The sequence below is a fragment of the Zingiber officinale genome, chromosome 4B, assembly GCF_018446385.1.
Source record: "Zingiber officinale cultivar Zhangliang chromosome 4B, Zo_v1.1, whole genome shotgun sequence".
NCBI lineage: Eukaryota > Viridiplantae > Streptophyta > Magnoliopsida > Zingiberales > Zingiberaceae > Zingiber > Zingiber officinale.
Window position 1 is genome coordinate 22,788,149 of NC_055993.1, and position 23,685 is coordinate 22,811,833.

The 23,685-nt window shown below is 38.2% G+C and overlaps 1 protein-coding gene across 1 annotated transcript; it reads right to left on the reverse strand.

The window, feature by feature from the left end:
• Window positions 1-613: 613 nt before the first annotated feature.
• Window positions 614-21,642, reverse strand: LOC121974854 (probable amidase At4g34880). The gene is made up of 5 exons (XM_042526112.1): window positions 21,116-21,642; window positions 20,817-21,031; window positions 20,281-20,517; window positions 1,248-1,446; window positions 614-1,168 (listed from the first exon to the last, which is right to left on the reverse strand). The coding sequence occupies exons 1-5, from the start codon at window positions 21,620-21,622 to the stop codon at window positions 788-790; spliced, it is 1,539 nt and encodes a 512-aa protein (XP_042382046.1). The 5' UTR covers window positions 21,623-21,642; the 3' UTR covers window positions 614-787.
• Between the last annotated feature and the right edge of the window lie 2,043 nt (window positions 21,643-23,685).

Genomic DNA, 23,685 nt, shown 5'->3' on the forward strand with positions numbered 1-23,685 from the left:
GCATTCGTGTGCGCAGGTCACGCTCACGCACGAGTCAACTTGGTTCAGTGCAATCCGGGCCCTGAATTTGCATCCCCCTGCGTACCCACGCGTGAGAGAGAGTCTCTCCCCATGCATTTGTTCACATCCTCAATGTATGTGAATCAATATAAACCAACAAACTTACCTTAAAACTTCCAATGTGAGACTAAAGTCTCATTCACAATAGAACTTCTTCTCTTCTATCTCTTCTCCATTCACACTTATTCAACAGAAGAGATGTCATAGCTCCTATGTGATGATATCTAAGCGGTGTGGTACCTCACATCAATAGCCATGCTAAAGTTATACATAAGTGTGGCTTAAAGAACTTAGACAAATTTTTGGGCTACAAATTGGAACGTTTTGCTTCTTCCTTCCTTTACCTTACATGCATTATAGATATCAGGTGAGTGTCAACTCTAGTCGATCATTGACTTGCAATCAAATGGGATGCAGTGAACATTCGACCAAAAGTCCCAATTTAAGTCTGTAGAAGCAGGCAAATTAATTCTCTATTGTGTCTCAAAGAGCAGTAGAAATGCCTTACAAGTTCAATAGTCTAGAATGCATGGCCTTAAGCTAAATGTAAATATTTACAAGACTAACACACGATATGCCATATTTTATATCTCAGAATGTCACTAGGGAGTAACACATATAGAATGCTAATGTTGTAGAAATGAATGCTGCCATGGATCTGGAGTCTAATATTCAATATTGTTATTCCAAGGCATCAATTACATGCCAAATAGAGAATTAAAGGGATCTACAAATTCCTCCTAAACATTGGCAGTTCTGGAGGCTTCCGAACAAGAGTTGCTTGCTCAAATGCATAAGCAATCTCAATCAACTTTGGATCCGAACCTCTCAGTCCACCAAAACAGATCCCGAAGGGAATCCCATATCTCGCATACCCTGCAGGCACAGTAATTCCAGGGTAGCCCCTAAATGCGAGAACACCGGATACTAACCTATCTAATGCAGCTGCAGTCACAATTGCATCCAGTCTCTGCTCCGCCATCAGCCTCTCAAGCCCCTTGACTGATAGCTCATTGAGCAGTGCAATGGCATCTCTTTCCCGGGGACCGATTCCTGTTGTGTTTTCAGCTTCCAGTAAGATGTCTTGGCCATATTCGTTCACCTTTTCCTAATTTTACAAATAAATTTGATCAAGAACCGGCATGGGGGAGATGATCATGGATGTGAGGATGAGATCTGAGCATTACCTTGATCTTGTGCTTCTTGTTGAAATCTATGACATCTGCAAGAGTTCTTACAGGGGAATATGGCAACGCAGACAGGTATGAGTTGAGGGCTAGTTTGAACTCGGCAGACAGTGCAATTTGCTCAGTGGTGTATCCAATGGTTTCGATGGCTGTCATGTTTGGTATTTGAAGGTTTTCGATCAAGATTGCGCCCTTGTTCCTGTATCAGACATGGTGCATGCTTGAAACTTTGAACAGATATAAACACAAGCAGAACAAATGTCATATTAGGATCCTTATGCCTAATTTTTTCAATAAGAAAATTAACCGTCATATTTGATTTGTCAAGGCATTGAAGATCTAAATTACATCTTCTAGTTCTTTAAGAAAAACAAAAACATCAATGCCAGGAGATATATCTCAATTAATTCTAACATTTGGTATCAGAGTCATTCTTAGTCTATGCCTAGATGTATTTTAGTTAGATTTTATTTATGAATTTTTGCAAGAAAATATATAATATTTAAATTAAAGTTTTCTTTAAAAACTTATTTTGAATTTGAAGATATTTAAGAAATTCATCTGATTTGAAAAATATACGTACATACATGTATATAATTTGAAATATCAAACCTCGAGGGATGATCAATCATCTATAGCAAATATCTAATAACTACAAATTTTGATTTGCAAATTTTTTATTTTAAAATAATGCCATTTTTTATTGCTTATAAAATCAGAAATTGATTATTTAGTCCATTGAAAATATTTATGCAAGTAATGAAATATATTGCTATATTGATTTATAATTTTCATGAACTAATTTAATGTCTGTGAACTATAATTTACATGGTTGGAGAGTAGCTACAACATCCTTAATTATGTAAAATTATATGTAAAGTATTCTGATCACATAAAATAAAGACATTAATTTGTAAATGATCATATGTGATATACTGAATTTTATCTGCAAAATTTATTATCACATATATATGTGATCAATTAGGATAAAATGTCATTATTTTTCTTAATTTACATATAGGAATTAAGAAATAAAATATAATTTGACAGTTTTACCATTAAGTTATATAAATCTCTTTGAATTAAAAATTTAACCTACAAGTATTTTTTATGTCATTTGAATCATATTGCATGTTTTACACTGGTAATCATGATATTTTGTTAATAGCCTTAAATTTGGATAATAAGTATATATATTTTCTTTCTGTAGCCATACAACCTGTTGAATGGTAATAACTATCAAGTTTGCAAGGAGAGGATTCTCTTACATTAGGGTCGCTAGATATTGATTATGCAACAAGGAAAGATGGACCCCTTGTTACTACAAATATCAGCATTTCATCACCTCAGTATGATGTTCATAAAAATTAAGATCTCTATTGGTATTCGCAGTTCACTTGATCGCCATAATAATTTTAGGATTTTATTGAAGGCTATTGATGAATAATTTGAGTCTTCAGACAAAGCATTGGTCATTATCATGATCATGAAATTCTCATCTATGAACCCAATATCTGAGGTGTGCGTGAGCACATTATGCAAATAAGGGATATTGCAGCTCAGTTAAAGAAACTTGAGGTTGAGATATCTGATTCTTTTCTTGTGCATTACATTTTAAATATCCTCCCATATCAATATGGACCTTTTAAGATTTCCTATAACACAAAGATAAATGGTCAATCAATGAACTTATGACCATGTGTATTTAGGAGGAGGACAGACTGACTATGGATGTGAGAGAGAATATCTATCTGACAACTCAAGTAAAGAATAAAACTCAAGCTAAATATAAAGGAAAAGGCATCATGCCTATTCAGTAGTCGAATATCAAGAAAGAATCAGTGTTCTTTCTATAAAAATAAAGGACATGAAAAACTATTGCTAGAAATTTCAAAATTGATTTGAGCAAAAGGTAATCTCATCTCGTTTGTTTACTATGAATCTAATATGATTGATGTTAGTCAGAATACATGATGGATTGATTCTAATTCTACAATCCATATTAAAAATTCCTTGCAGGAGTTGCTAACCTAAGAAAAGTAATGGGAAGTGAATTCAGGAAACAAGATGTGTTCACATGCCGAAGCTACAGGAACAAGCATATTAACTTAGCTTTGTATTGCATTTGGAAAAGACCTTTTATGTTCTAAATTTCTCAAGAAATTTGATTTCTGTATTTAAACTATTAGCAGTTGAATACTTTTTTAAATTTTCAGATAATACCTTTACTTTATAAATCAGAACTTGTTGGTAATGGTATATTGTTTGATGGTCTTTTTCGAATGCATTTACAAAATGATGATGACATATAATATAATGCATATCCATAGCAATGTGGGTATTAAGCAATGTATTATGAATGAAGCCTCTTCTATATTGCGGCATCGGAGATTGGGACATGTCTCCATTTAAAGAATTAAAAGATTTGTACTTGGTACTTTAATTATTTTACTAATTCTGATATTTATGTGGACTGCATGAAAGGAAAGCAGACTAACATATCAAAGAAAGATGCCACGAGGAGTTCAAATATATTAGAAATCATATATACAAATATTTGTAGTTCAGACATAGATTCATATGCTCAAAAATATTTTCTTACTTTTATAGATGACTATTCACCATAATGTATTTCTACTTCCTTCATAATAAGAGCAAAGCATTGGATGCCTTTAAAATATTTAAGGTTGAAGTAAAGAAATAATGCCATGAGCAAATTAAGATCATGAGGTCTGAGGTCAGATAAAAGTGGTGAATATTATGATAGCTATACTAAAGATCAATAGACACCAAGTCCATTTGCTAGATTTCTTGTAGAGTATGGGATTGTTGTCCAATATACTATGTTTGGTTCACCACACCAGCATGGTGTACTAAAAAGAAGAAATCGAACATTACTAGACATGGTGCGGAGCATGCTTAGTAGCTCCAAACTTCTTAAATTCTTGCGGACGAAAGCTCTTAAAAGGATAGTGTTGTAATAAAAGAGTTTAAAGATTCATCTATTTCCAGTCGAATTACATACGTCTATATAGTCATACAACCCTAAGAATCAATTTATTAACAAAAGATAAAAAGACCTATCTACCCTTGCTTCTCACAACACTCCCCCTCAAGTTGAACATATATATCAAACATGTTCAACTTGCTAAGAGAGGAGTTGAACACAGCTTGGGGTATAGCTTTTGTAAACATATCAGCAAGTTGGTCCTCAGACTTAACATAAGGCAGACATAACTCTCCAGAATCAAGTCTCTCCCGAATAAAGTGACGATCAATCTCAATGTGTTTAGTCCGGTCATGTTGTACCGGATTGTTTGCAATATTGATTGCTGCCTTGTTGTCACAATACAGCCTGAGAGGTAATTCAGCCTTTAATCCCATGTCTATCAACAGAAAACTCAACCACAACATCTCTGCAAGACCATGTGCCATGGCTCGATATTCTGCTTCAGCACTGGACCGTGCACAAACATTTTGTTTCTTACTCCTCCACGTTACCAAGTTTCCTCCCAAAAAAGTGCAATAGCCAGAAGTGGATCTTCTATCATCTCGAGAACCAGCCCAGTCTGCATCAGAATAGCATTCCACCTTCAGATCACCACCTCCTTTAAACAGCAAGCCTTTTCCAGGACATGATTTCAAGTACCTTAAAATCCTGTCAACGGCCTTCATGTGGATAGTTTTAGGAGCATGCATGTACTGGCTTACTACACTAACAGCATAGGGGATGTCAGGCCTAGTCATAGATAAATAGAGTAATTTTCCAACCAACCTTTGATATGTTCCCTTTTCCAGATTTGTAAGATCCTCCCCACTAGAACTAGTAAGATCATGATTTACTTCTATAGGAGTAGACGCTGGCCGAGAACCCAACTTCCCTGTCTCCTTGAGTAAATCCAACACATACTTTCTCTGACATACATAGATTCCTTTTTTTGATCGAGCGACTTCAATGCCCAAGAAGTACCTCAATGATCCAAGATCTTTAATTTCAAATTCTGATGTTAACTTGGACTTAAGAGCCTGGATTTCTACCTTATCATCACCTGTAACTATCATATCATCAACATAAACCAAAAGAATGGTAGTTCTGTCCTCTTTCTTTTTTATAAAGAGTGTATGATCAGCATTCCCTTGTTTAAAGCCAAACAATATCATGACTTTGCAAAACCTATCAAACCATACTCTGGGAGATTGTTTAAGCCCATACAAAGCTTTTCTTAGCTTGCAAACCTTTCCTTTTGTTTCAATTCCAGGAGGTGGTAACATGTATACTTCTTCATAAAGGTCACCATTTAAGAAGGCATTTTTAACATCTAACTGAAACAGAGGCCAATCATATTGAGCAGCAAGAGAAAGAATTACCCTGACCGAGTTCAGCTTTGCAACTGGTGCGAAAGTTTCCAAGTAATCCACCCCATATGTTTGGGTGAATCCCTTGGCAACAAGTCTGGCTTTATATCTGATCACTTCACCCTCTGAATTATACTTGATAGCATAGACCCATTTAGAACCAACCAAGTTCTTCCCCTTTGGGGGATCAACTAATTCCCAAGTACCATTTCTGTTGAGAGCCTCCATTTCTTCATTCATTGCTTCCTGCCACCTTGAATCCCTTACAGCTTCATAATAGGAAGAAGGTATAGCGTGATTTGATAACTGTGAAACAAATACATAATATGAAGGAGACAAACGAGAATATGAAACGTGGTTGGAGATAGGATGTTGAGTACATGACCTGACACCCTTCCTAACAGTAATAGGAAGGTTCAGCTCATTCATATTTTGAGGTGCGATTAGTTCAACTGATGAGGATAACTGCTTCACAGGATCAGGAGCCGAAGCATCCGATTCAACTAGCCGATCAACAGTAGGTCCTTGCTTGTGTCGTCGTCGTTTGTAAGTAATAATATCTGGTGAAGACTGTGAGCCCAATGATGGAGCATCTTTTCCATTTTCCATGACATCCAGTGAAATAGGAGAAGGAATCACATGAGGAACCACTTGAGGTACAAAGGAAGAGGTAGTATTCTCCCCCTGAGGACGAGACTGAGGAGAATAATAGGACTCGGACTCAAAAAAGGTAACATCCTTCAAGATATATCTTGTCCTAGTAATAGGATCAAAGCACTTGTAGCATTTCTAACAAGTGGAATACCCTATAAAAACACCTCGTATAGAACGAGGATCAAGTTTAGAGGACTTGGGACCAAGAACATGAATAAAACAAAGAGAACCAAAAACCCGAGGAGTAAGGGAGAACAACTCTACGCCAGGATGAAGAATAGTGAGAGGACATCGGTTCCCGAAACCTCTAGATGGCAATCGATTGATGAGATAAGCAGCTGCAAGGACAGCATCAGCCCAGAAATATTTGGGTAAGTGACGTTGAAATAATAGGGCACGGGCTGTTTCAAGGATATGGCGATTCTTTCTTTCGGCCACTCCATTTTGTTGTGGTGTGTAGGGACAGGATGACTCATGAAGAATTCCGGAATCCTCAAGAAAAGTATTTAGAGACTGTGCAAAGTACTCACGGGCATTGTCAGAACGAAGAATCTTCACCCTTGAGCCAAATTGGGTTTCAACCATTCTACAAAAATTTTGAATGAGACGAGGAACTTCTTCCCTAGTTTTCATCAAATAAAGCCATGTACAGTGGGTGTAGTCATCAATAAAAGAAAGAAAATATCGATAGCCATCCAACGAAGTCACAGGAGAGGGCCCCACACATCCGAATGAACAAGATCAAATGGAGACAAACTCTTCTTTATAGACTCAGAAAAATGGGTTCTACAATGTTTGGATAACTGACAGATTTCACATTGAAATGACTGAAGAGGAACAGAAAAGAAGAGACTAGGAAATAAAATTTTCAAAGACTGAAAAGACAAATGACCCAACCGAGAATGCCATAAAAGAATTTCTTGATGCTTATTTTCCAAACACTTGGCTGCAGATTTCAGAGCAGATGTTGTTTCAAGCTGATAATAATAAAGACCCCCTACTTCACGACCAGTCCCAATCGTCTGCTTGGTCTCGAGATCCTGGAAGACACAATGATCAGGGAAAAAGGTTACGGAGCAGTGTAGTTGTTTAGTAATGCTACTAACAGAAAGTAAATTAATAGAAACGGAAGGAACGTGAAGTGCAGAGGATAGGAAAAAATGATCTGTAAGTTTTATGGAACCTTTGCCAGCAACAGTGGCTTTGGTTCCATCTGCAATGATCACTTTCTCCTGCCCAGAGGATAAAGAGTAAGAAATAAAGGAGTTAGCAGCATTTGTCATGTGATCTGTAGCTCCTGAATCAATGACCCAGGGACTGTAAAAGCTGGGACCAGTAACACTTAATCCCAAGCTACGAATACCTGTGTGCGCTTGAGCTGGAGTAGAGACAGAAGATGAAGCCTGAAGCCGAGAGAGAAGATGCTGGAGGTTAACAATATCAGTAGAAGACAATCCAGTGGTAGAAGGCACAGAGGAACCAATAATCTCTTCATTTTCTAACTTTTGGATAGCAATATTACCACTATTAGGAGCCTTCTTAGCATTATGTTTAAATTTTTCAGGTTTCTTTTCTGGATATTTTTCCCAACAGAAATCTGAATCATGATTAGTCCTCTTGCAGTGCCGACAAAATCTGTCTCCTCGTCCTTTAGTTCCCCCAGGTCGGAACTTGTTTGCAGAACCAATAAAGACAGAGGTCTCCCCAATCGGAGGGCTTATCGTGGAAATCCCCTTGTTGTTCATCGTCCTTCTTCTACCTTCTTCACTGAGAATTTTGTAGTAAACTTGTTCTAGAGAGGGAGTAGGATCAAGACCAAGGATTTGCCCTTTTAAGTTTTCAAACTCTGCATTAAGTCCATCCAAAAATTTAATAATTCTGTCTTTTTCCAGAAGCTTTAAATATCTCTGATGATCATCAGTGGAACTCCAGTTTTCCATCCGGTAGTAGTCAAACTCATCCCACAGCCCCTTCAGAGTAGCAAAATAATTGGTGACTGACATAGAACCTTGTTCAAGTTTGAAAATTTGACTGCTGAGCTGATAAGTACGCAGCATATCATGTCGACGTCCATACATCTGCTCCAGTGTCTTCCACATGTCATACGCTGTTTTGTTATGAAGAATGACTTGTTTGATGCCAGAACTAACAGAGTTAAGTATCCAAGTCATTAATTGAATATTGTCACGCCGCCAAGTGCGAAAGCTAGGATCCTTTTCATCTGGTTTCACTTTAGTGCCGTGAAGAATATTAAGTTTATCATGGCCTTCGACATAAAGTTCAATAGCAACTGCCCAGGATGCATAATTTGTCTCGGACAATTTTTCTGATACTATCTGAAGACCGGGCCCTCCGGTGTCTGCCATTGTGAAAAATGGTTGTACCTGTCCTGAAGACGCCATAGGATTCGCAGAAATCCCCGAGGTTTCACTAGCGTTATCCACCATTACACTTACAAAAAAAAAAAAAAAAATGCTAGAGAAATCACAGCTTCGAGAAATAGCCGCCTGCGCCACACAAGGAGATCAGAAGAGGAACCGCCGCCGGCACTGCACAAGAGATAAGGTGGCGGTGTCGGGGAAGGAAGCAGAGATCGGCACTGCACCAGCGGTGAAGGAATCACTGCACGAGATAAAGAGATTGGGCAGCGTCGCGAGATGAAGAAGGAAGAAAAAAAAAAACGCCGCCGCTGTGCCCTAGACGCCGCTGGAAGAAGTCGCGAGCAGCAGAAGAGACGCCGCTGGAGGAAGTCGCGAGGGCGTCGCCGCTGGAGGAAGGAGCTGCTGTTCGGTGGTGATCGAGACCGAAGAAAGAAGCCGGAAGAGGGGAAAAGAAGCCGGAGACGCGACGGGTTTCCCTCCTCCACGCTCCAAGATCGATCCGTCCCGGCGACTCCGAGTATCCCCCGTCGGCGTTGAGTCGCTCGCAAGAGAGAATCGAGAAGGAAGAGGGGAAAAGAAGAGAGGTCGGCTTCGATCAGAGGAGAGATCGAGAAGAAGAGAAAGAGGGGTGCGGCGCCACTAGGGTTAGGGTTGCTCTGATACCATGTTGTAATAAAAGAGTTTAAAGATTCATCTATTTCCAGTCGAATTACATATGTTTATATAGTCATACAACCCTAAGAATCAACTTATTAACAAAAGATAAAAAGACCTATCTACCCTTGCTTCTCACAACAGATAGTATATATATTGAATTAAGTTCCAACCAAGGTTGTCTCAAAAACACCATTTGAGTTATGGAAATGTTGGAAATCATGTTTGCGACATATATGCATTTGGGGATGCCTATCTGAAGTAAGAATTTATAATCCACAAGAAAAGAAATTAGACCCAAGGAAAAGTTTCTTGAGAATGACTTGATTAGTGAGAGTGATAGATCTCGAATTTTGTTCCTGAAAGCATAAAATGAAATGTCGTTCTGTGTTCCCGGCACGGATAGTTTTTACCGTTCCGGCGGACGAACGAAACCAGCACAGGATGCGTCCCCGTCTCGGCGGCGCCGGAGGAGTCGCGGATGCCTCCGACAGTACCGGAGGAGTCACAGGACGTCTCCGGCAGTGTTGGAAGCGTCAAGATGCTTCCGGAGGCTTACCGCAATGCCTTCGGCACCAAAGGCGTTGCGGGATGCCTCCGTGGGGCCGAAAGCATCTGACGACTGGCGGACGAGTCCGAAGAACGTTCCAATGCCGCCTGACGCGTCCGACAACCCTTCCAGTGTCGCTGGACACGTCTGCCCCCCCCCCCCCCCAGATCGTGGACCGTAGCTTTTGTAAGAGATCGGTAGCCGGCTAGAAGGGGGGTTGGATAGCTAGGTCACCCCCAATTGATCGCTTCTTCCTACACTTGTTAGCTTGCGCAGCGGAATACAAAAACTAAAGCAATGAAAATAAACAAGTAAGAGCAAACGCTAACACGAATCCTTTACGTGGTTCGGAGATTGCTTGCTCCTACTCCACGGCGTATCCTTGAGGTGGACGAACCCTTGATCCTTCGGTGGATCAATCCTCGGCAATCTCCGGCTAGTTCTTACTCCTTCTCGGTGGAGCAAACCTCTCACAAGGCTCTCTTCCTCTTACAAGATGAACTTAGGTTTAGGAGGAAGAGAATATGGCTTGGAAGCTTTGGACAAGAACTAGGAGTTATTCAATAAGCATGAATAACCTCCTTCAAGCCCCAAAGCTTCCTATAAATAAGAGGAGAGAGTTGATTATATCAACTCGTCTAAACACCGATCATTGGCAAAACCATCGATCGTTGGTGTTATCGAGGTAGCCAACGACTACTTGCGACACACGGTATGTCGGCGGTCGTTATTTACGATCGCTAAAACATGCGATCGTGGTGCAATCGACTACTAAAACACGCAGATCGATCCACAGCTGGCCGCAACGAGAACCATTACATTGGCACCTAGTCGACTCTGCGGTCGATCTAACTTCTGATAAAATCCTAAAACTAGGATTTTACTCCGAGTACAATTTCTCATGCACTCTCACCCTTACGACTCATTTGGCGCTTCTTTTGCAGCTTTAACCTCTTGCCTTCAAGCCTACTTCCTTTGGCTCTCGTCCCTCGGATGCATTCAAGCCCGCGGCTCGTCCCCAATGTTATCCTTCGCGTATGCCTCGAAGTCGTTTCCCTCGGCCCTTGTCCTCGCTGCCTTGTCCACGGTCCCTTGGATGCTTCATCCTTCACCGAACCCGAAGCCATCAACCTGAGTCGCATGTGTATCCTGCAAACCTGCACAACTCAAATACACATATCAAATATAAGAGTGAACCTAACTTAAACTCTTTGACACAGACATCAAAACTATGATCGTACCGATCAAAACCTAGATCGATTTCACCAACAGTTTTTTCCCAATAAAAATTAATTATTTTATTTAATTAATTTAAACATTTCCTAAAGATATGTGATATTTCGAACATGCTTTTATAAGGCCTAATTAAATTATCCTAAGAAATATATAAAAATTATATTTAAAATTAAAATAAATTTACTAAATTTTATTAATAAATATTCTAAAAATTTATTTTTTAATATTTTAAATTTCAATTCTAATAAATTAGATTTATATTCGGATAATTTTTTATTATTTTGTAATTTTTTACTATTTAAAATATATATTATTTAATTAATAATTAATTAAATGAATAAATAGTTAATTTATATAATTATTATATATAAAGTAATATCTTGTATTAATTTATATACTTATTATTATAAATAGATCTATTTTAATTCGAGTTATTGATATATCAATTTTATTTAAATAAAACTATTTTTAATTTTTTTTTTTTAACAATATTAAGTTGTTCAATAATTGAGAACTTGTACAAAATCAATATACAACTTGGTTTTATATACACCATAAATATATTTATCTTATAAATACTATATATAAATAAAAAAATACTAAAATCGTATCGACACGGCATGATACAATACCAAAACTGTATCGTTCTGTTCTGAGACTAAAATCTTGGCACGGGTCAAAATTTTAAACTTTGCCTGAAAAATATCATTTGAATATTCCATCACTTATCAAGTGATAGATTAATTATGGTACATAACATGCCTACAGTTCAAATGCATGCTGAACCATTAATTGAAATTTCACAAGTTGATCATGATCCAATAGATCTAGATGTTTAATAGATACTAGATGTTGTTAAAAGTTCAATTAAACAATAGAATTCTATTTTACAAGAAAATGTTGATTCAAAGTTAAGATCTACTAGAATAAAGTGATCGATGATACCTAATGATTATATTGTGTATTTACAAGAATCTAATTAAAATATAGAGCTGAGACTAATCCTGAAATATTTTCACAAGCCATGAGTTCTAAAGAGTCTAACTTATGGTATGATGTCATGACAAAGAAAATGAATTCTATAAAATATAATGGAGTATAGGATCTTGTTGAATTGCCTAATGGTGTAAAGGTCATTAGATGTAAATGGGTCTATAAGACAAAGAAAGACATGTTTGGCATCATTGAAATACAAAGCTAGACTTGTCACTAAAGAATTCACTCAAAAGGAGAGAATTGGTTATACAGATGTATCAAAGAAAGATTCTCTTCGTGTGATTTTGGCATTAGTCGCTCATTTTGATTTGGAATTATATCAAATGAATGTGAAAACAACTTTTTTTGAATGATGATTTAGACGAGATAATTTATATGAAACCAGAATGATTTTTCTCTAAAAATTATGATCATTTGGGTTGCAAGCTAAATAAATCCATATATGAACTAAAACAAGCTTCTAACGCAATGGTCTCTATAATTCCACGATATTATATCTTTATTTGGATTTATAAAGAATATCATGAATCAATGATATATACCAGAAGGTCAGTGGGAGCAAAATATGTTTCCTTATGTTATATGTGGATGATATTCTCTCTAAACATTTTGATACAAAGGATATGAGTGAGGCATCTTATGTCATAGGCATAAAGATCCATAGGGCTAAATCTAAATACATTTTGAGTTTGTTACAAGAGACTTATATCAATAAGGTTTTAGAGAGATTTCAAATGAATAATTGTTCACCAAGTATAGCAACTATTACAAAAGGTGACAAGTCCCCAGAGCTATGGTATCGCGGTAGGACATCCAGGATATCACCCAGGCACTCGTGGTTCGATCCCCAACTATGACGTATTTGTAGGAATTTTTCCTTCAAATGGGGAGCGCAATCAAAGGATGTTGAATTTCTGGGTTGGCCGCCACGTGCGCTTTCCGATTTACCCTGGTGGCCAATGAGAAACTTCCGTGGGGCCGGGCCGATCACCTCAGGGATAGTCAATGAGACTAACTATGATTATTATTATTTTTTTTTTAATAAAGGGTGATAAATGCAATTTGGATCAATGCCTAAAGAATGAATTCGAAAGGGAATAAATGAAAATCCATATGCTTCAGCTATTGGCTATGTTGTATGGATACGGGTGCAGGTATCGTATCAAATACAATAAGGATATGGCGAGACAACAAATTTTGAAAATATAAGAGGCGATATGGCTAAGATACGACAATCATATATATATATAGTATTGAAAGAACATGAAAAAGGATCAAAACCAAGACTTTTATGTACTATTCATCAAAAAAATTGAAAGCCAGACAGAAGAAAAAGGAGACTGAAAGATTGACTTATATACAAATTTCTAAATTATTTTTTTTTAACAAAATGATTAGGGTTTAAGCACTTTAGAGTGGAGCAGAATCAGAAACAATAATTTAGGGCTTACATAGCGAGCGGCGATAGGAGGCGGCAGTGGCAGAAAGGGAGATGGGCGACATCAAAGAGGCGATGAGAGGCGAGCAGAAAAAATTAGGGCCCACAACCCAATTCATTTTTATTAATTATTTTTCAATTAATCCTAGAAAATTCAAGTTTTTTCAATTAACCTCTAAAAATTTTAAATATTTATAATTTTGCCCAAACGTATCCTAGCCGTATCCTTCCCATGTCCTTGTTGTTTCTTTGTAGTGTCCAAAACGTATTCGCCTAGTCAAACCTCAAAAAAGTTCACGACACATTTTTGGTCATATCCGATATGTGTATTTGCATATTGCATCTGTATCTGTGCCGTATTCTTATCCGATACTTTAAAAAAAAACGAAGTATTAGTGCTACATAGGCTATTGAAAGTTTTACGTATACTCAAGTTTGTACAAGTTCTGACATTACATTTAATGTAGGAGTGTTGAGAAGATACCAGAGTAATCTACGTATTAACTACCGGAGGGCGACAAAGAAAATGATGAGATACCTTTAAGGGACTAAAGGTTACATGTTTATGTTTGTACAGTTAGTATCAATGGTTAAACTCAGGTTTTGATGAATAACAAACTGTTTAAAGTTAGATGTTATATTTATTTGATACTTTTATCGAGTGTGCAGAAATTGACGAGTCTAGAGAACCTGACACTAAGCTGAAGACCAGTTAGGTCTGAGAACTTGATAGCTCGCATGAGGTAGATAGGTCAAGATGTGACCTGATATCTGGCAGAAAGTCCAGCTGGATCTGCGGGACCTGACAGCTGACTGAAGTCCAATTGGGTTTACGAACCTGACAACTGGTAGGAAGACCTGGTGAGTCAAGAGGCAAGTCAAATGACTTCAAAGGTAAGTGATGATAGGTCACTAGAGGAGAGTGATCTAGTGAGAACGAGTCCTTGTGGGACTATAGGCGCTGGTCTAGCTTAATGCCATTTTGGAAGTCTAAGGTGAGACCATAACTGTTAGATTGCAAGGTTGCAAGGTTACAAATAAAGTCTCACATTGAAAATTATGGAAACCTAAGGTGTTTTGATGTGATCAAACAAGTTAAGTTAGGTCCTGTGTTGTTTAACCCTTGTGTCTAAGTATGCAGGAGCTTAGGAACACAAGAAGTCGAGTGGAAGACGCGACTAACGAGAAGGACGGCACGGGGAGAGAGCCGGCGGGCTCGGTGCGTCCGAAGGATGAGGTGACCGCAGAAGAGTACACCAATGGACGAGAAGAACGTACATGACGTTTGAGGAACGAGAAACCAGGGAGGAAGGCTGCTCGAGGAGAAGGCCGGAAGTTGAGTTCGGGTGAACCCTATTCCGGATGGTCGAGATCACCCAAGCTAGCGGAGCCGAAGCGGAAGGCCCCGACCGAGACGAGCAGCACCGGAGCAGAAGGCCCGGACCAGAAAGTCAACTGGGTTGACTTAGTGGTCCAGGCGCCCGGAGTCGGGTTTTTTACCAGACCGCGTCAAATGCGATCCGTTGCGTTGGGGATAAAATTTTATCCCCCAGGGCGCCCCGACCAAGGCTATAAATACAGCCTTGGTTCAGAAATTTTTCAACAATCGAAGCAACTCACTTGTAATCCAGTTCTTTCATTTCTACATTTTTGTTTGTGTTGTCAACGCTGTAAAGAGGCTACTCCACCCGAAGGAGATCGTCAGATAGTGCACTACACTTTCCTTGGATTAACAATCTTCTGATTGCAACCAAGTAATTCTCTTGTGTTTATTTCTTTTAGTCTCTTTTCTTTTTTAATTACAAGTGCTATTAATTTAGTTGAAAATCCGAGAAAGGGTTATTTTATTTTTCAGGACAATTCACCCCTCCCTCTTGCCGGCCTCCAGAGGGACCAACAAGTGGTATAAGAGCAAGGACGCTTCAGAAGGACTAACCGCCGACCGAAGCAAGTAACCAATGGCCGGACCAAGCATCGTTCCACTAAAATTTGAGGGAGACTTCGCACACTGGAAGCGTCGTATGGAGGTATTTCTAAAAACCGATTTCGAAATTCGTTTAATAATAAAGTACGGTTTTGTAGCAACGACAAATCAAAATGAAGAAGAAAAAGAAGAAAGTCTTTGGACGAAGAAGGAGCAGAATGACTCCGTAGCAAATAACCGAGCGGAGTATCACTTGCTGAGCGTACTGCCGTCTCAAGAAGTCAATCGCATCGGAAGCTACTCGTCGGCCAAAGAACTCTGGGAAAAATTCCTGGAGCTTCACGAAGGCACATCCGAAGCCAAGCTCACTAGTAGAGATATACTTCGGAACAAGCTGACAAATATTCGTCTGGAAAGAGGTGAGAAAGTAGCCGATCTACATGCAAAGGTAAAAGAATTAATTACCGGACTCGAGAACCTCGGTGAAACGATAACCAACCGGGACACCATACGCTACGCGCTCAACGCCTTTCCCAAAACTCCAGAATGGACATCAATCATCGATGCCTACTACATTTCAAAGGACCTGGAGGTAAGTACCCTAAAGGAGTTATTTTCTACTCTTGAGTTATATGAAACAAGATGTGCAGGGACAACAAAGGATTCAAGTCAGATAATGGCGCTAAACGCAACCAAGAAGGAGATCAAGAAGCGTATATGGTAAGAAACTTTAAAAAAAAAAACGATCTAATAAATTTAAAGAAATGCAGAATAAGAAGAATCCAAGAAATAGAAAAAGGGTTCGTTGCTACCAGTGTCAAAAAGAAAGACACTTAAAAGAGGACTGCCCAGAACTCAAGAAGGACAAAGTGAAGATACCCAAGAAGCACAAGAACCTAAAAGCTACTTGGGACGACACTTCATCATCTGAATCCGAAGTATAAGAATATGTCGGACTAGCACTGATGGCGAGTTATGAAGGACAAAGTACATCGGAACCCAGCATCGATGAAGGGGGAGCGACTTCAGATGAATGCAGCGAAGCAGGGGGAGAGTCAGGCTTCAAATCTGATATGGTAAGTGAGGTATGTCTCTTACCTCCTGATCAACTTTATTTCGGTATTAAGGCTATGGCAAAGTCTATGTATAAATTAAAAAGTGAAAATACTAAATTAAAAAAAATGAAAACTTGGAAATAAAAAGAACTTTAGCAAAATCATGTCTGATAGAGGATTTTGATAAAATTAAACTTGAAAATGAAAAATTAAAAGAAGAAATTGAAAAATTGAAAAATTCTACCTGTTTAAATTTTTCTGCTTTTAGAAATTATAAGGGATTAAACTGGTACTATAGGTTTCATAAAAGTCAGATTAAAAAAATACCAAAAGTTTATGTACCTAGAAAATACCTGATTAACCCTGTAGGATGGAATCTATATTAGGTTCCAAAGTCATGTTTAACTTGAACTGTTAATTAGATTTAGCGCTTATCAGCGAGAAAATTAAACAGTTAATTTCTTTATAAGGCTTTGTCTAAGGAAGTAGTTGTTGCTCCAATAACCAAGAAGGCCTAATGCCTCGCCACGACCTGGAAGCCAAAATATTGAAATAAAATGTTTAATTTACTTTCTGACAATGCATTAAGGTTGAAATATAATAATGCTTTAAAAAGTCTTTTAAACATTTTTTTTTTAGAAAATATTTTCAAAAATATTCAAGTTTACGAAAACTTAAGAAATTTTTTTTTGGAAATCTTTTCGTTGCAAATTTAAAACTATATTTTTTTTGGAATAGAAATTTTTTCTTTACTTTTTTCAACACTTATGAATTTTTTTTTTTGTTGAAAATTTTGAAATATGTTTCCAGCTTTTTTAACTTAGAAGTTAATGTTTCAAATGTTTAACTTATTCCGTTGCACAAAATTTTCAACTTAGAAATTTTCTTTTTTACTTAGAAATTACCTTAGACTTGTTAAAAGCACCCCATTTTTTATGTGATCAAAGGGGCAGAAATATGTTAAGTCTAGGGGGAGGTATATTTAAATTTTCTTTCATTGAAAATTCTAACTTACACTTATTTTTCAATATTATTTGTTTTTACATTATGTTTGTTTTACCCTACCTTAACTTGAGTTGTTCACATCAAAAAGGGAGAGATTGTTGGAACCCCAAGATGTTTTGATGTGATCAAACAAGTTAAGTTAGGTCCTGTGTTATTTAACCCTTGTGTCTAAGTGTGCAGGAGCTTAGGAATACAAGAAGTCGAGCGAAAGACGCGGATAGCGAGAAGGACGGCACGGGGAGAGAGCCGACGGGCTCGGTGCGTCCGAGGGACGAGGTGACCGCAGAAGAGTACACCGGTGGACGAGAAGAACATACGCGACGTTCGAGGGACGAGAAACAGAGGAGGAAGGCTGCTCGAGGAGAAGGCCGGAAGTTGGGTTCGGGTGATTCCTATTCCGGATGGCCGAGATCACCCAAGCTAGCGGAGCCAAAGCGGAAGACCCCGACCGAGGCGAGCAGCACCGGAGCAGAAGGCCCGAATCAGAAAGTCAAATGGGTTGACTTAGTGGTCCGGGCGCCCGAATCCATTCCGGGCGCCCGGAGTCGGGTTTTTGACCAAACCGCGTCAAACGCGATCCGTTGCGTTGGGGATAAAATTTTATCCCCCCAGGGCGCCCGGAACCCCTTCAGGGCGCCCCGACCAAGGCTATAAATACAGCTTTGGTCCAGAAGCTTTTCAACAATCGAAGCAACTCACTTGTAATCCAGTTTTTTCATTTCTACATTTTTGTTTGTGCTGTCAACGCTGTAAAGAGGCTACTCCGCCCGAAGGAGATCGTCAGATAGTGCGCTACACTTTTCTTGGATTAGCAATCCTCTGATTACAACCAAGTAATTCTCTTGTGTCTGTTTCTTTTAGTCTCTTTTCTTTTTTAATTACAAGTGTTATTAATTTAGTTGAAAATCCGAGAAAGGGTTATTTTATTTTTCAGGGCAATTCACCCCTCCCTTCTTGCCGGCCTCCAGAGGGACCAACAGAAAACACATGAGAAAGATCATGGATTTATAAGGGAAAGACATTTCCACTGTAAGAGTCCTTTTGGGTAGAGCCCAAAAATAAAACCATGAGGGTTTACGCCCAAAGTGGACAATATCATGTTATTGTGGAGATCTCTAAATCCCTTTTGGTCCTAACAATTGGTATCAGAGCTCAGACTGTCAGAAGGTCTAAACGTTGACTGCACAAGGGCTATGTTAACTCTGTTTTGTAGGACCATGCTAACCTTGTGATGCAGAAAATCAAATGACTAGTAAAAGGGCTTCAGGCGCCAGATATAATCCAGACGCTCGGAGATCTGAGCGCCCCGAGGTTTAGGCACTTGAAATTGGTCCAAGCGCCTGGTAAGGGGTTGAACCAAGCAGGCATTTAGCTGAGGTGGCACAATCTGATTGGCTGGTATACGTTAGAGTCTAGGAGTCCGGACTGGTCTAAGCACCCGAGGATGGATAAATTTTCAGAGATAGAGCTTCGACGAGGGATGGACACGTCTGAGCATCCGAATCAGGTCTAGGCATCGGACATGGATAAGTCAGCGACGAAGCAGGATCGGATAGGCCTCAATCCAGGAGCTCGAAAATGCTATAAAAGAGCCTTCAACCAGGAGTCTCAACACAACTTCGCATAGTGTATCGTTGAAGAATTTCATGTATGCAATTAAAATTATGGATTCTATTTGAAAGTTGTTGAAAATGTTTTGTGGCAATTCAGCTTCTGTGTTTATAGCTAAAAATAATAAGAGTGGTAGTCGAAGTATTTAGCCATAAGAGAAAAGTGGTCATTGAACACATTAGTACAGAATTGATGATAGCAAATCCTTTAATTAAAGGAATGTATCCAAAAGGCTTCAAGGATCATGTGGTTCAAATGGAACTTGGGTCTATAATGTAATTTGAGTGTATGTAGAATTGTCGAATTATTGAAACTCTTATTCAATTTTGATATTTTTTCACATTCAAAGTATACATTTAGTCATTTGAGATAAATCTCTTAAGTTGGACATGGAATAAGCCCAAAGTTTATTCATTAAGTTGGTTACTATATTTAATGCGGTGTTAAGGAATAAGAAATATTGTAATACATGTTTAAGAGGATTTATGGCAATGATTCATGTAATTGTTTCTTAAAAAAAGGTTTTGATTGGATGTATTAACCAGGTGGGAGAATGAAAGATTTTGCGAATTAAAATTCAAAAACCCTTTTTCATTATATGGTCAATAATTGGACGATTTTTTAATTTCAGAATTAACCGTTTGAAAATGTGGGCAATTCTTTGATAAGCCACATGTAACCTCTCATTTATATGTTACACATTTGAAGGAAATGTGTATATATAAAGGAGTATGATATTTAGGTCCTTGTGCCTAACATTTTTCATTAAAACATACACCATCATATTTGATTTGTCAAGTTATAGAAGATCAAAAACAATCACATCAATGGCAGGAGGTATATCTTGATTAACGTTGTGCATAATTTATAATTTATTCTAACAGATTTCACCCAATAGACAGAGTTGCTAAGACATTTCTGACATGCCAATTATAGGTTTGAATTTTTATTTATTCTATCCATTTCTTCTTTTACTACTTTTTGGTTTATAGTTTTGTTCTATTTTCTATAAATAAATAATAGATAAATATAGTTTGTTAAATAATCTTAGTTATCTTACTTAGAATTGTTTGTATGACTCTTAATTTTTTTTATTATTACATTATCACCAACTGAATAACCAAAGTGAAAACTACCCCAAAGTGAAAACTACAGCCTTGAGTAAAGGATTACCTCATGGTCTGGAAGTGTTTTTCAAAGGCTTTGGCTTCCACTGAGCCAAGTGGGTAATTAAAGTAGTCCTTGAGTATGCCAAGCCTCTTGCCTTTCAAACCATCAATCTTGAGGAACTGCTTGTATCCCCCTTTGGGTATGTATTTCACTGCCTCTACTGTTGCACTGTCCCTGGCATCGTACCCAGCTATCACCTCCAGGACCTGAACCGCATCGGACACTGTTCGACATATGGGTCTGCAATATTCATTTCAAAACATATAATTAAGAATCAATTTAGTTTTCTCTAATTCAATCGCAGCAAGCATTAAGGTGTTATTAGTAACTTTGGAAAATGTTTATAACTCACAACTAACTAAGATCATGCATATAACAAAAAATCATAATAAGATGGCAGAAATGTTATGCCAAAATGAAAAGAACAAAAAACTTAAATTTGGTATAGATTCATTTTGTTCCTAATTTTCATCATAATCAGTTTTTAGTCTCCAAATATTTTGCTCCAAACATTGCTCTCGCTTAGAGATGTGACTTACCCAACCGAGTCTTGTCTGGGTGAGATGGGGATGACGCCGGCTCGGCTAGTGAGTCCGACTGTGGGCTTTATCCCTACCACCGAGTTCAACGTCGACGGGCACAGGATCGACCCGTCCGTCTCCGTCCCCAGCGTCACCGCCGCCATGTTCGCCGCCGCCGCTATCCCTGATCCGCTGCTCGACCCGCACGGATCGGCTGACAAATTGTACGGATTCTTCCCCCACAATTACACCCACATCCACATAAATTTCCCCAAATTAACCTAGTTGAATCCACCGATCGAGTAAGTGTTACTCACCCGGCCCTGGCCGCCGCGGGCGCTCCACCCGTTGGGGATGTAGTCCCCCCGGAAATGGGCCCATTCGCTGAGGCTGGCCGTGCCCAGGATCACGGCCCCGGCGCGCCGTAGCCGACCCACCACACCGGCGTCCTGGGGCACGAAGGATCCCAGCAGGGCGAAGGAGCCGGCCGTGGTGTTGAGAGGACCGCGAGTCCCGATGTTTTCCTTAAGGAGGACCGGGATGCCGTGGAGACCGCCGCTGCGGAGCCGCCCGCTGCTCCGCTCAGCGTCGGCGCGATCGGCCTCGCGGAGCGCGTCGGGGCTGACCTCGATCACGGCGCGGAGGAGCGGGTTGAGTCGGCGGATCTGGTCGAGATAGAACTCAACGAGCTGCCGCGAGGTAAGGTGTCCGGCGGCGAAGGCTTGGTTGATGCTATCCACAGTGGCCTCGTGGAACTCGAAAGCTTGGAGTTGGCTAGCGGTGAGCAGCAGCAGGAAGAGAGAGAAGGAAGGAAGGGCCGCCATGCCTTAAAAGATGGCGAGAGAACATCAGAGCATACATATTATAGTGCTGCTATCTTCACGTGAGATTTATCATGATGTCGACAGAGCGCGTTGGTAGCATATTACACGAGATGATGAGACTTAGCGTAATTATATTTTATTACAACTAAATACTAATATAAACACTTACAAAATTCCATTACAAGTATACAGAGGAAACATTCTGTACAAACCAAGGAAAACAACTATATAATCATCTAAAGAAAGCAACTGTTATAGTAAAATAGAACAATTAAAAATTATAGGGATGATAGTTTTTTTTTTTACTTTAATGAGTTTGACTCTTTACCATTATAAAGATATTTATCCTGCAGTAGCAACTTAATCATGGTCGGAGATAAAAAAAAATAACTATACAATTATCCAAGGAAAATTAAATGGCCCTAAGGCAAACACCAACATCCAAAACCGATCAATAGACCTTTCATGGGGCAGAGGCCCTAAAATTAGGACCGCTCTGATTGGGTTTTTCTTAGGTGGTTGTATAGTTGCTTTCTTGAATAGCTGTACAGATATTTTTCTTTGGGTTGTATAGTTTTTCCCTCCCTATTCTTGTGATGGAATTTACCTTATTAAAGATGTATTGATCGGGTTTTGACATTAGTTAACCGAGCTTTCCTTGGGTGATTGTATAAGGAGACTCGATCTTCTTATCCATATTTTTATGGACTAGAGGATAGATCATATGAAATTACGATCGGATTATGGTGATGATCCGATCGTAATTAATTGTGATCTCTTTTTAGGTTCACCGTCCCTCAGATTATAGTTTAGGTTAGGGTGGGTGGCCAAAGACCGCCTGAAGACCACTCCCGCTCAGCCATCAACAATCTGATCACTTGTCCACTAGCAACCTGGTCCCGACTCAAATTATAATCTAGAGAAGACGGTAAATTTAAAAAAAAAATTACAATCAATTATGATCGGGTTATCATCACGATCCGACCATAATTCTATATGATCTATCTTCTAATCTATAAAAATATGGATAAAGAGATCTCCCTTGTATAAGTGCTTTCCCTCCTTGTACTTTTAAAGCAACGGACAAAACCATGTGTAAGAAAAACGGCTCGCACCTTTTATTTTTACTATCATTAGAATGTTAGAATATTATGTAATTTAGAAAAACAAACAAAATAATCCATCTTTTTATTTTAACAAAAAAATAAAATGCACAATTTTGACTGTTTGTTCAAAATTATCATAATATTCAAAAACATTTATTTCAAATTAAAATATTAAACATTATAAGTTAATATCTTATATTAAATTATTAAGAAAATTTAAGTAGAAATGTCTCATTTTTATTATTGAAGTAAAAGATTATACAAGTAGATAAATTAAAGAGATATTTAATCTTAACATAGCTCTCTTTTATACCAGGAAGAAGGTCAAACATATTTTATATCTACTGAAAATTAATATTAAAATTTACTTGCACAAGGGTCAACAGGACTCATTTTCTTTATTACTCACTCGTTGATGACATGTGAATGTGTCTACTGTGAATGAATATAACATATATTGGACGGAGTACCTCAACCAATTTATTTGCTTTTATTTTTAGCCAATTATAAAACTAAAATAATTTAATCTCTACTCATTAAAGCTGTTGCCATGTGGGATGTTTTAAAAATCTAATAAATTAATAAGCCTTATTTAATTACTTTTAATGGTCAATCAAATAGATAGCAATTAAGTACAATTAAATTAATGCATGTTTGCTCACTTTATTTTATAATTTTGAACAATCTCGCCACAGATATTATTTTTTAATTATATATAAGTAAACAACTAAATATTACTATCTTCGCAAACTATCTCTATACATTTTGGTCTATCAATTTTATATAGGATCAATTTTTGCTATAATTACTATAACAAGACCTATCAATAGCCACATATATCGATATATTCAAGTGGCAAAAGGTAATTTACTTGCTCTCAATGCCCTACTAGTTCATCTGTAGGCCAACACGAAAGATCAAGATATATATTCAATAACATATATCAAGTATGAATGT